Consider the following 13,524-nt stretch of genomic DNA (forward strand, 5'->3'; position numbering starts at 1 on the left):
TAAATGACTCTGTCTGACTCAAGGTCATGAGTAGGTCTTCAGCATAATACTCCACATTCATAAGGCAATTTGCTGTATCTTAAAACACCCCAAGTAGTTACCTAATCTTTTTAATTCACTGAAGTCTCTGATTAAAGGTGGAGTCTAAAAATTTACCCCTTCCACAGTAAATGAATTCAAAACCACATGCTGTTCTTTCTAAACCAGTGTTTTCTCTGGTCAGTCAACCCAAAAAACATTTCTTTCTAGGTTTTCCTGTCTCGTTGTACCTGTGAAGAAGCCTTGTGTTGGGAATCAGGTCTTAAAGGTTTAGCAAAAGGCCTGCATGTCAGTCAGTGTGCGTGTGCAGCATGGTAAATCCAAAGAATTACTGAGATTGGTAAATAGGAAAAAAGGTTTGAAGTATGACTTGGAGTGCTAAATATGGGGTAAAAGATTTCAGTGATAAGTTATGTACTTCATAATTGGGGAAAAACCTGACTGTGACCAAAAAAGAGGAATCCTCTTGACCCAAAGATGTTGGAGAAGTGAGAGAGACACTGACAAGGCCCATGTTGGTAATGCTTGTTGTCCCTCTTTGCCAAATTGATGCTAATTAAAATCCTCGGTACTTTGCAAGCATGGCATAGAGTGAGGAATTTCATTATGTAAGGTTTTGTGTGCCAGGCTCTGAAAGCTGTGCTTTACAGTAGGAATCCATATTCGTCACTTCAGGGCAAATGTATGCTAATAATATACTTCCACATAGTGCCTTTCAATCAAGGACCTCAAAGCATTCACAAACATTTAATTAAACTCCACAACACGCCTGTGAAGAAGGGATGTATTATCCTCTGATTACAGGTGGAAAGGTGAGTCAGAAAGGTGAGTTTGGGTTGAAAGACAACCATGGTTTAATAGCACTGAAGAATACAACATCAAGTCAGAATTTGGTGAGGACACTGGGGGGAAATGTCATAGGATCTTTAACGATCTCAAGTGTTCAAGCCCCTGATTTTAATCTAATTACATCCTGGTGAGAGAGTGATTGGGCAAGATGTGTGCCCCCTTTTTTTGACTCATTGCCATCATTTCCAGCTTTTGCTTCACAGAACCCTCAGTCAGTCTACTTTGGGGGCTTCCTAAGCTTCATGTAGAAATTGCTCATAGCCATTATTATGACTACGTGCTGCATAGCAAACACTGAATCAAGCCTCCGCTCCGCGCTCCTGATACATTAGTATAACTGTTCAAATGATTTAACATGGACACCAAAGTCTTATTTGTTTGATTTGGTTTTTGGACACCAGCTTTGCAGGTCTTTTGTGTGAGGATATTTTGGGTCAAGAGTATTAACCAAAGTTCAAGATAAACAGGTGTGGTTTGATTTCCTCAAATTAGTGCTGACACTAACTAATATTTCAGTAATTCTTTTGCACACTGCACTACTACCCTGCTGCACTGATATGCAGTGAGTGACCTCGGCAGGGTTTTCTTGATTTTTTTTTTTTTTTTTTTTAGATAAGTAACTCTTTCAACTTAGACAAAAATTGAAGTCCTTGATTGTCTTTTTTGTTTTTTAAACTGATGCAATTCCTTTCCACCAAAGTAATCTTTCATTGGAATTAGTTCTTCATGTAAACTAAAGTGAGATTTTAAAGAACAAGATAACTACCCATCAATCTGAGGACATAAGGAGTAGAGCAGAAGCCACCGCCTTCTGTGAATATTGGTGGTTTCATTTTTAGGAGGTAGAGCATCCTTTATTCACCTTGAGGACCTCTTGGGTCCCACAAAATATTGGACAAATGCAGGAAATGAGTATTTGCTGACAGTTGGGTTATGACCTGTTCCCTACAATATTGCTAGCTGGCCACTGATGCAGTCAGGGTTGACCGCCTGTGACTGCCCATTGTTGCTGAAAAGAGCGTGTTTCAGAGATGTTTGTTTCCTTCTGAGCATCGTAACAGTCTAGCAATGGTAACCCATGTCTCTAGGACGCAGCTGTACCAGTACAAAAGATGCTCTGCGCTGATAGGAGAGCTCTCCCATCAGCATAAAAAATATTGCCTCAATCTCTGTTAGCAGGTGTGAGTTTACTGGGAAAAGAGTATGTGGATTCTGATGACTCACAGGGCTCGTTTCCCCACCCAGATATAAGGGAGGATGTAGAAGCTCTTTAGATGGAGAGGATGTAAGGTTCTGAGGTGAGAACTCCCTGTCCTGTTACCTCGTCAGGTTGGTAATTCTGCAGCCTCAGTGCTTTAAATGTGAGCATTATTTATTTCATTTCAAATTGTTTTAGCAGATGGGGTGATGAAAGGGATGGTAGAGAAACTCATGGTGGAAACTGAAAATGGCTGCAGAGTGGGGAATGCAGAGGAAAGGAGGAAACAGAGACGAAGGATGGGGGAAGGAAGAGAAGTAAAAGGAAGAAATAAGTGGTCTTAAAAGTGAGCATGCTCTTCCACTGAGTGAGGTCAAATGTGACTATAAGATACTTAATTGAACTTTTGGTTATTATTTATTAGCTAAAGGCACATTTCACCCTTGATTTTTGTGCAAATTTCCCAGTGACCAGCAGGAAGAGCTGCAGTGGATCAAGGGGAGTTTGTGAGATCTGAATTTAACCCTGTGGGCTATAATTACACATGTAATTTGGGCCTCTCCAAAGAATGAGTTTGACACCCTTATAAAGCGTGGTCACTGAGCAGTCCTGAGAGTAGAACACTGGGAGAAGCTGACTGTGAGGAGATGGCTTGTGCTGAGCTGTGTCCTGTGATGGTGGTAATTTTTTCTTTGATAAAGCCAGACCCCCAAAAGTCAGTGAGTTTTGAAGTCTGTGGAGCATATGGAGTTTGTTTTTGAAAAGGTGGGGAAAGGCACCAGTTCGTAAGCATTGGTTTTTGATTGTTTCCACTGGAGTACTTGCATTCTGTGATTTTTAATATGTGTTGTGTGTTTTGTGCATATTAAAACCTCATACATACTGCTTTCTAGTGGCTAACATCATGTGGTGTTATAACTGATTTAGGTCTTAGCATGTTCTGTATGCCATTGTCACTTGCATTGGCATTAGCATTGGGGAATCAGGTCTCCAGGCTGATCTAAATGTGATTAACTATTCAAATATAGATAGTCTGCTTGGTACTGTGCAAAATACAAAAGAAGACAGGCTAGGTTTCTGCTCTCTGGAGCTGCCAATCTCCAGTGCAGTCCATATTATTATTTTTTATGTATGAAAATATGAAAGACTTTGGATGATGTTGGATACAGCATTCTTATTGCTTCTTTCTCCATATTCCAGTTGAGTACCCTCTGCAGAATAAAATCATGTTTATACCTCTGTACCAACATACAAGTAAACAATATTCAGTAGTCTAGCAAAGCAGATCAATTTAGCTGGGGAGAGATCCTGACTGAAGCAAAACTTCTGCTGTGCATGTGAGTTGCATTTAATTGCCCGTTAGCTAAACGGCTGAGTAGCAGTATTTCTCTGTCTCTAACCAGGATTCACTTTGAGTGTCTCTTTTACTGTCAGGTTTCAGTTAGTGATATGGATGACAGCACCAGTTCTGATTTAATAGGGGAGTTCACTTGCATCACTGCAAAGCTGTTGGAAGCGAGAGATCATGTGGTGAGCAGCTGTAATTCTCCCTGATACAGTACCTTTGTCCATTGCCTGCTATTTCTTTCCTTTCAGGTACATTGTACAGATTATGATAGTGATGGGTCACATGACTTGATAGGCAGTTTTGAAACTAACCTGTCTCAGCTGCAGAAAGCAGGAGGCAGCTCTCTGGTGAGCTTTTTCTTTTTCTTCCCCATTTTTTCAGCTGAGGGGGCCATAACTCACTGCAAAGGATTTGCAACAGATTGTTGGATCGTGCTAGTGTAGAGTTTTGCTCCATATTCAAAAGTAATTTTATTTGTGCTGTAATGTCATAAACACACATCCCAGAAAAGTAAATACATTTTGCACCCCAAGCACCCCAGTCTGTAACTCTGGGTGCCGTTGCATCTCCTCCTCCTGAAGGTATTTTGGTGCCCTTTGTCTAGTTCCTGTGCCATGCTTCCATCATCTCCATTTTCCTTTGTCTCTGGAGAATCAGGCAGAAGCAGAGTAGCTTCCCCCTCTTGTTCACTCCAGCATAGCAGACTCCAGGAGACATACCAAGAGTGTCACCGCTGCATAGCTGACTTATCCCTACCATCAGGAGGCCAGTTTTCTAGAGCAATAGACTTTTTTTTTTAAAGTCTGACTTTTTTTAAAATATCGTTGTTGAAACAGAGCATGTGGCAAAGTGGTTAGAATCTGTCTGTTTACTGTGGGTGTGTTTAAAAATCCCATTAATCTCACTATTTTTTGGAGAGGCGGGCTGGGTTGAATCACATCCTTTGCACTGCTCTGGTTTAAACTCCTGAACTCTGCTTTCTTCAGGTGAGTATGTCAGTAATCTGGCTCTTATGTGCATTGTGTCCTGTAGGTGGAATTTGAATGCATTCACCCTGGGAAGAAACAAAAGAAAAAGAGCTACAAAAACTCTGGAATTGTTAGGATAAAATCCTGCAAGGTAAACTTATTTTCCAAACTACCAGCTTTCCTGCTCCTGTAGGAGAGGAGGTGTAACCCTGAGTATTTGTTCCTTTAGATTGAAACTGAATACTCTTTCCTGGATTATGTCATGGGAGGCTGCCAGATTAACTTCACAGTGAGTTGCTCACCTGCTTCTTGTCTTTGTGAATGACAACAATCATTCAGAGGTTTTATATAATAGACAGTTTCCTCTCTGTATTTCTGTGAGATGATCAGGATAAAGAAAGTAATTTCTTTGGTTGATTTTCATGAGCATTGCTCTGCATCTCACAGTAACTCTAATGGGCAGGGAGCTTCTTAAACTGCTCTCAGGTCATTTATTTTTAGACTAGCAGGAAACAAGCTGGTGTCTGTCCATTCCCTAGAAATTAGGGTGCCAATACCTACTTGTGCCCTGGGGGTATGTCACAGGGACTTCCAGGGAATGGATGGGTCCCAGAGCAGTACTGGTCATTGCTGCTGGGGAGATTTGATGCCGGTCTGCATGTGCACGTGTGTTGGGCTAGCCGTGAGCTTCAGTTTCTGGATAGAAATGTTTTCTTTCTCTCACTTACCTGTAATGTTGGTGACCCTTCAATGACCTGCTGTTCTTATCTTCTTAATCAGGTGGGTATAGACTTCACTGGCTCCAATGGAGATCCAAAGTCACCGGATTCTCTTCACTACATCAGTCCAAATGGGATAAACGAATACCTGACTGCCATCTGGAGTGTGGGGAATGTGGTCCAGGATTACGACACGTATGTAAGAGGTTCTTGAACTGATTCATCCACAGGCTTCTGAAAAATGTGAAATTCTAAGTGCTGGCAGTCAAGGGCTATTGGTGAATGTAAAATGCTGCTGTCAAGTGTTAATCTTTTGTTGCCGGTGACACATTTTGTGCCTGAATGCCGTGCTTGTTCAAGTCTTAATTCAGTGGGAAACGTGCTAGCCAGCTCTCTAGTTTTGATGAGCTCTGTCTGGCTTTAGTCCTCTCTTAACCTGAAATATCATTAGTTTTTTTCAGTGGGACAGTGTGTGTCCTAGGAGAGAGACTGGAATTCTCAACCATCTTTCTGGAACCCCTAGAGCCCCTTCCTTGTGATGACCATCCCTCTGGTTAAGTAGGGTCAGACAAAGGCCATTCTCTGATGACCAGGATTGAGTTTGATCTCTAATTATCCTTCCACGGTTCCGGAGTATGTGATATCACTGGGCTACTAGATCATCTAATTATGTGTGCCACAATTCTGCACCACAGTATGGACTAGGAAATGCACCCCTTGCCACAGAAGTGTGACCTTTCATTACTGAATTAGAGATGGTAGGTAAGGTAGGGATAGGCTGTGAAAGGCCTTGAAAGTGCAGACAGCTAGCTTGTGTTTGATACAGTAGAGAAGAGGGAAGCAGTGAAAGGATGCAAACAGAGAGGTGACATAGTCAGAACAACGGGCTAGGACAATGGTCTTTGCAGCAGTATTCTGAATGGATATCAGTGGGACAAGATTGCATTTGTCCAGGCCAGAGAGAAGGATGTGGCATTAATTGAGCTGTGAGCTGTGGAGAGCCTGGGGAAGAGTTTTAGCTGCATGGATGGTTAGGAGAGGCCATATCTCAGTGATGTTGTGCAGAAAACAGTTGCAGGATGTGGACAGCCTGGATGTGAGGACCTAGAGAGAGGTTTGAGTTGAAGGCGGCATCTCAATTATGGGACTGAGTGACAATAAAGATGACAGTGGTATCCACAGTTATTGAGAGAGGAGGTCGCAGGGAAGGCATGGTGGGGAAGATCAAGAGCTCTATTTTAGCCATGTTGAACTTGAGCTGATGGCTAGACATTCACAAGGATGTGGATATTGTGTCCAGTTCTGTTGTCCACCCTTCAAAAGGGATGTTGGAAAATTAGGGTGGGCTCAGAGAAGAGGCACAAGAATGATGTAAGGACTGAAAAACCCACCTTACAGTGAGAGACTAAAGGAGTCCTTTATCAGGGAGACGGTTAAGAGATGACCTGATCAATCTATGTGGAGAACTTCAATTTCTGCAAGATTAAAGCTAGACAAATTGAAACTAGAAATAAGGTGCAAATGTTTAGCAGTGAGGGTAATTAACCATTACCAAGGAATGTGATGGATTCTCCATCTCTTGAAGTCTGTAAACCAAGCTGGGATGTCTTCATGAAAGGTTGTTCTGACTATATCACCTAGTGGGGGGGGTCAGTGCTAAAGAAGCCAATTCAGTTAGGCTGGGGGTCGTCTTGGTGCTCATGAAGGTGAGGAATGAATATCTCTGGATAAATGTCCGCACTTAGCTCTGTCCCAGAACACCAGTCCTGTTCTGCAGTGCCGCTGCTATTAAGGTGTAGGCAGGCCTTATGTGAGCAGGAACTGCTGAATGAGGGGTTTGGTGTTCTCCTGAACAGAGATTTGAGCTCCTCTTTTCAGTGACCCAAAGCAAGCTTTGCAGTGCTGAGCCCCAGCAGTATGCTTTCACAGGACCTGCACCACCCCCTGCTGATTTCAGTGGGAGCAGGTTTGGGTCCTATGCAGCATTCACCTTCCATCAATTGAAGCAGCGATAAGGGGAGGCAATGGGGGGGTGGATATCCCAATTTTTCAGGCTTCTTATTGTTTCCCTCTCTCCTTCAGAGATAAGCTGTTTCCTGCGTTTGGGTTTGGAGCTCAGGTTCCTCCAAACTGGCAGGTAGGTTTCTCAGAATTCTGCCAGCACTTCTTGTGTGCATGTCAACGTTTCACTAAATGGATGTAAATGTTCTCTCTTCCAGGTCTCTCATGAATTTGCCTTGAACTTTAACCCCAACAATCCCTATTGTCGGGGTAAGCACACCTTTGTCTTTGTTAATGTTTCTTGAATAGGAGAACTGCTGGTTTAAATTGTTCAGTTTTTTATGTCCACAGAAATCGGAAGTGGATCAACCGTCCACTCTTTCTGGCAGCAGGGGTCTTAGTTTGTGGATGATACATATGAATCCAGAGTATTTGAAATGTATCATTGCTTCACCCAAATGTTTACTAAATATTCATCCTTTTGCAAATGTGGCTTTTAAAAGTATTGAAGTTTATTTCTTTTGTTCTCAAAAGCTGTGTTGTTAAACAGTAGCTTGTCTACGATCCTCTTTTTAATTGTTCTTTCATTTGAGTTGGTTTATAAAGTCCTTGGAGCTAGGACTGTCTCATTCCCTCTTTATTCAGTACCTAGCACATGCACATTAAATGTAAGAAACTTCAGTTTTTCTATCTTGTCTGAGGCCAGCAGAAAATTGCAAATCTGTGAGTTTCCCTGTGTGAATCCACGTATTTGTTCCCAGAGTGAATCTGGTTGCCCACTGCATTGCTAGGATCTCTTTCCTTGCTACCTCAAGGTTGTCCCTTTAAGCCAGCTTTGTAGAAAGCCTCGGTCCTGCAGTTACGCAATTAAAACCAGTGTGACAGGCTGTGTGAGTGTAGCATAAATTGCAAAATGAAGCAAAATCAATAAACCAGTTTAAGTGTCCACACAAGAGTTTGTAACAGTTTCACTAAATCAATTTTTACAACTTGATTTTAGTTAAACCAGTGCAAGTGTCATGCGTAGACAAGGCCTTCAATAGTATATCTAGTCCAGTAATGGCCAAGGACCCTAAATGGAGAGATGGTTCCACTGAACTAGGCACTATACAAGCAAAGAACACACAGTCTTTGCCCCAGAGACTTCACAATTTGGGATTTAGACAATATGCAGTAGATGCGTAAGCAGGAAAATGGGGGTAGGGGGGAGATAGCAGAAATACATGTGTTTGCACAAATTGGTAGTCACCAGCCTAAGCACACACCAGTCCATCAACTGCAAACCCTCCTTTTGTAGAGGAAATGCTCACATCAGCTGTATTATGTTAGTGGCACTAACCAGGGTCATTTCTTGGAAAATCTGGCAAGTACAAGATGGAAGGAGTCTGCCGTATACCCTGCCACTTCTCTGCAGGTTCCCACTGACCATGCTAACTACCACCTTGGGCACCCACAGCCTCCTTGCCACGCATAGTACTGGCTGCTGCTTTGAAATCGGTCCAGTATGATTTTCTGTATGCACCTTAAATGTGACCGGTTGTTGTAAAATGCAAGAAGGATAATGCTCATAAAACAATTAGCAAGATAGGTAAAATGTTAAGGCTTTTCTGGTAATTCAGACCTTCTTGTTGTATAGGAATCCAAGGAATTGTGGATGCTTATCGCCAGGCATTGCCTCAGGTCCGACTCTATGGGCCAACAAATTTCTCTCCTATTATAAACCATGTGGCAAGGTTTGCAGCTCAGTCAGTACAGCAAGGAACGGCTGCTGTAAGTCCATGTTTATCGGGTACAGACCTGCATTCCTGACCTTTCCACTTTCCCTGTATGCGATCGAATAGAATCGCAAAGAGATTTCTCCTTCCCTGCTTGGACTCCTCTAATATGGTTCCCCCAACTTGCTCAGATCTCTGTGGTATTTTACTCAGTCTGTGGAGTCCAGGTGACCTTTACTCCACCTTATAATATCTTGGTGAAACACTGGCTCTGTGCTTACTGCTGAATAGGGTGGGGTGCAATGGTTGATGCTTGACGGAGGTGACAACTAGTTGTTAGACGGTGGGAGGGGAGCGCAGACCCTCCCACTCCACTGGTCTCTATCCCAGGCCTTGTGAGGGTAACAATACCATCAGCAAGGAAAACAGCATCAAACAGCAGGTTTTGCAACCAATGTGCTTGCTTCAGTGGTACTTTGTTGTTCCCTAGTGCTTTCCGTCCAAGGATCTTAAAATTCTTTACAAACATAATTGAACTAAGCCTCTCACTCCCCCCCTCCCCTTTAAAACTAGGTCCAGATTATGAAAATCTGAGTTGCAGAGGGAGAAGTGACTAGCCCGGGGTCACATGTATACTGTGTGACAAAATGGGTAATAGAATTTCACTCAGTCCTGTGCCTTATCCACAAGCCCATCTGGTTTCCCTTCCTAGAAGGAGCGATGACTAAGGCACTGCCTTTTGCTGGGGTTTGATGTTAAACTGGCCTGATTGCCTGATTGAATGTTTTGCAGCAATACTATGTACTACTGATCATCACAGACGGTGAGATCACTGATCTGGATCAAACCAGGCAAGCTATTGTTAATGCCTCTAAACTGCCGATGTCTGTTATTATCATTGGAGTTGGCAATGCTGATTTCAAAGCCATGGAATTCCTGGATGGGGACAACGGCGTATTAAAGTCCTTGACAGGGGAGCCAGCTGCACGAGACATTGTACAGTTCGTGCCTTTCAGACAGTTCCTCAGTGTAAGTTATCTTTTGTTTTAACATGAGGAAAAGAAACCGCGTGTTAATCCTGATCTCATTGTACTGGAAGGAGTCTGCAATTGTCACGGGTTTGATCTGAGAGAGGAGTGGTTTTGTAGAGACTCTGTTAACCATGTAGTTAGTGTATGAAGCCAGTGAGCTGTCTGCAGGGAAGTGTGGCCCAAAATTGCCCTGGAGACTGTTCCTCAGAGAACTGTGAGATGTTTCCTGCCCGTCAGAAGTTGAGCAATCCCAGCTTGTTGGGTTGAGGAGCAAGAGTAAATGGAGGTACTTCCGATCAACCAGGGGCGTAGCATGTTGCCCCTGCTGTGTTCTCAGCCTCCAGGAGATCAGAAGACTGAGCGCAATATCTCCTCTGGAATGAGAGTTAAGTTGCTGTCACCTCACTAGGCCTGACCTCTTTGCCTCCATAACTTCGATGGCACAGGAGTGAGGCATCCAGCAGGGCAGAGCATGCTACCACCTCATCCCTGCCTGCCTGCTTCCCAGTGGATTGCACTCTGAACTCTTCATGGGAGCACATTGCTTTGCCTGTAGGCTGTCGTCCAGCCTCACCTTTTCCCCAATTTTTAAGTTGAAATTAAACTTGTACTACATGGAGTTGGCCCAGAATGGAATTCTAAATGGCGTTTTAATTTTAACATGGATAGCAAAGTGTTTTTCAAACGGCATAGAAACAATGACAAGCTGAGCTATCCCAAAGCACTGTGTGAAGATCTCCTGGGGCTGATGGCCACCTCCAAGGAGTAGTTCCAAGTCTAGCACAGCAGGGCCTGGTCCATGACTGGAGCTCCTTGGCACTACGAGAATACAAATAATAATAAACCAGAGCCGCTCTTGGGAAGAACCCCGTTTGATGTAGCCTGGCCCATTGTTCTTTGAGCACCCTCCACCTCTGGATTAGCACGTCAGGTACTGGGAAGGCTGGCTTCTCTTGGGCCTTGCCCCACAGGGATTTTACCAGTTGTATCCATTTAGTTCTATTGGTGTGACACCCTGTTTGGACTCTCCTGTTGTGGTATAAGAGTGGTTGCTGCTTTTTGTGATTGATTTCTCATTGATTTTCAAAAAGAAACAGGCAATTAAAAGTACAAAAAGGTAAGCAACTTACAGCTTGTGTGGGTCCAAATACCTCCTGTTTTATAGGATCTGCAATAGAATTTTGCAGCTTTACAACTTGTCAAAGGTGCAAAACCAGACAATACCACGTAGGCATAACACGTTAGGGTGAGGGTTGACAGTAATAAAAATAAACATACATGAATATTGCAAAGGAGGGAAGGAGGCACCAGGGGGAGGAAGTGGAGGGGTTAGATGGAATGGAGGTCTGGCATTCTTATAGCATCTCAATATTTTTTGTCTAAAATTATCTAGAAATGGAGTCCAAATTTTGTCAGATTCATAGAATTGCTGTTGACTGCAATAAGCTATTCTTTCTTTGGCTGCACAGTGGGGAATATGAGGTTCTCCATATAATTTAGTTTAAAAACCTAGACTGGCTCTTTTCACATTAGCATCCGTTGCCTGGGAAAAGGTTTATGCTAAACTGAAAAGGGCACTCTTCTACAGAATAAGAGTGGCCACACTGGGGTCGGGGGGACTCTACTGGTACAATGGTATTCAGTTAATTTACAACTTGGGTTATACTGAAAAACTTCCTTGTATAGAAGAGGCCTTAATGTCAGGGGTGGGATGTGGGAGGCTGGGTCTAATGGTTGGAGCAGGAGTTGGAGTTGGGAGTCAAGCCAAGGGTTGGAGCTGGAGTGGGAGACCAGGGGGCAAGGATCAGGAACACAGCAAGGAAGCAGGGGTCAGGAGTCAGATAAGTCTGCAGCGTCCAGTGTAGCAGCCAGGTAAAGCCCAGTTGTGCGGACAATTTCCTGTACCTCCCTTTAGATTTAAATAGGATGCCCTGCCCTGATCAAGCAGAGTTCCTGGTGTTCTTCCAGTCAGAGCACAGGGAAGCCCTTCCTGATGTTGCTTCAGGTTTCATGGTTTCTTTTCTGTTGATTAGTAGCAAGCTGAAGCGGTAGAGACATTGTTTTGGGTCTTTCCTTGTCTGAGGGGAATTGATGGATAACTTGGCCCTCTATTATGTGCGGTAGCATTGGTTTGCTCACACTGGTGTCTCCTGCAGGCTCCTCGGGAGGCTCTTTCCCAGACAGTCCTGGCTGAAGTTCCTAAGCAGCTGGTGTCCTATTACAAGATGCAGGGCTGGGCTCCTGTGAAGCTACCTGGAGCAAAGCAAGAGTAGAGGAGAGAGTACCTGCTGTGCATGTCTCCAAAGAAACAGGAAGAGCATGTCTGCTTATGTATCAGTTTTGTATACAAATTCTGTGAGGCATCATGTACTAGGCAGCACCTCTGAAATGTATCACTTTTGGTTCCCTAATTTACACACTATGTATCTTTAGTTTCTGCTGAATGTTAGAAATGAAAACACTCTTTACAGAGATGCTACACAGAAAAAATGTAGCTACTGGCAGTTCTTATGTGGAAGAATTGGAGTTTTCAGTAGCAAACCTGGCCTCCCAAATTCTGAGAATTTATATGTATGAATCAGTTACTTCAGTACTTACTACAATCATGATTTATCACTAGATTTCAAAGCCCACATGGTGCATGAAACTGCAGAAAACGGACAACCAAGTAACATTTTTTCCACGCTGAGTTTATTGGAATATGAGTTAATTGCTATCATGTTTGCCAATGTATGTCTTTGATCATGTATTGCTGGACAGAGGGTTTCTCTTCTCTTCTATCAACTTGATAGAAACCCTCGTATATTGATTTGCATCAAAGTCCCCCAGCTGCCTAGATGGCCCAGGTAATTTTTGTTGTGCCTTTGTAGAGTGCCATGCGATTTTCTATTACATTTTCTTCATAAAGCAAATATATTTTTTAAACTTAAGTTACCAGATTTTGCAAAAGTAATTTTATAAGGTTATCTATTTACAGCAATTGCTTCTATGGTGCCTTCACTCAAAGCTTGTGTTGTGGGGACTGGACTAGGTGACCTCTCGAGGGCCCTACCAGTTCTTTGATTCTATATATAGGCCTCAGTCAGTCCCTCTTTCCCTCCAGTGAGAGCTTCCACAACTACAAGCAGAGAGAGCAGGTGAGTGTAGAGAACGGTTGTGCCCAGGAGGGTGGGATTTCCCCGTTCACGTGTCTCCTAGTAGATGGCACATTAACTCTGACAGTCCTGTGTGCCTGTCACAGAAGGGAAGGAGGCTGAATTTCCAGGCAGTAATGTTTCTGCTTTCTCTGCCGTTACAAGATGGGGATAATCCCATGGGTATGTTTGGAGATAACAGAGATGAGAGTTTATTTCAAAAGGGCAATAAAATAACTTTGCCTTGTTGGTGCTCCGCAAATGCTCACCACTTTCAGTTTTCCAAATAAAGAATCTGCTTTTGTTTATAACTGTGTGTGGGTTCTTATTTCCTGTTCCTTTCTATGCTGTTTCTCCTGCCAGTGCCTTTTCAGTTATTACCTTTAGTGGGAAAGTGTTAGGCCTTCACTGCAGAGTTAGCTCATGTGATCTACACCCAAGTAAGCCTACCTGGGCATGAGCAGCTACACTACAGAACTAAGAGGTACTGTGTCTTCACTGGTGCTTTGCATGACTAGGACT

The 13,524-nt window shown here is 43.3% G+C and overlaps 1 protein-coding gene across 8 annotated transcripts in view; it reads left to right on the forward strand.

Annotated features, from left to right (window-relative positions):
• The window catches only part of CPNE1 (copine 1), an 82,378-nt gene extending 69,065 nt beyond the window's left edge, over window positions 1–13,313 (forward strand). For 7 of the 8 annotated variants that reach the window (XM_077831927.1, XM_077831929.1, XM_077831928.1 and 4 more), the window contains 9 exons: window positions 3,683–3,781; window positions 4,467–4,553; window positions 4,632–4,691; window positions 5,183–5,316; window positions 7,204–7,258; window positions 7,341–7,392; window positions 8,759–8,892; window positions 9,630–9,866; window positions 12,025–13,313. In XM_077831927.1, the coding sequence (XP_077688053.1) occupies window positions 3,683–3,781; window positions 4,467–4,553; window positions 4,632–4,691; window positions 5,183–5,316; window positions 7,204–7,258; window positions 7,341–7,392; window positions 8,759–8,892; window positions 9,630–9,866; window positions 12,025–12,141 (975 nt within the window). In that variant the 3' untranslated portion in view covers window positions 12,142–13,313. Of the gene's footprint in view, window positions 1–3,520; window positions 3,617–3,682; window positions 3,782–4,466; window positions 4,554–4,631; window positions 4,692–5,182; window positions 5,317–7,203; window positions 7,259–7,340; window positions 7,393–8,758; window positions 8,893–9,629; window positions 9,867–12,024 lie in introns of all 8 variants that reach the window. The other variant, XM_077831935.1, reaches the window with a different exon arrangement.
• Window positions 13,314–13,524: the final 211 nt, after the last annotated feature.

The sequence above is a fragment of the Eretmochelys imbricata genome, chromosome 13 (assembly GCF_965152235.1).
Source record: "Eretmochelys imbricata isolate rEreImb1 chromosome 13, rEreImb1.hap1, whole genome shotgun sequence".
NCBI lineage: Eukaryota > Metazoa > Chordata > Testudines > Cheloniidae > Eretmochelys > Eretmochelys imbricata.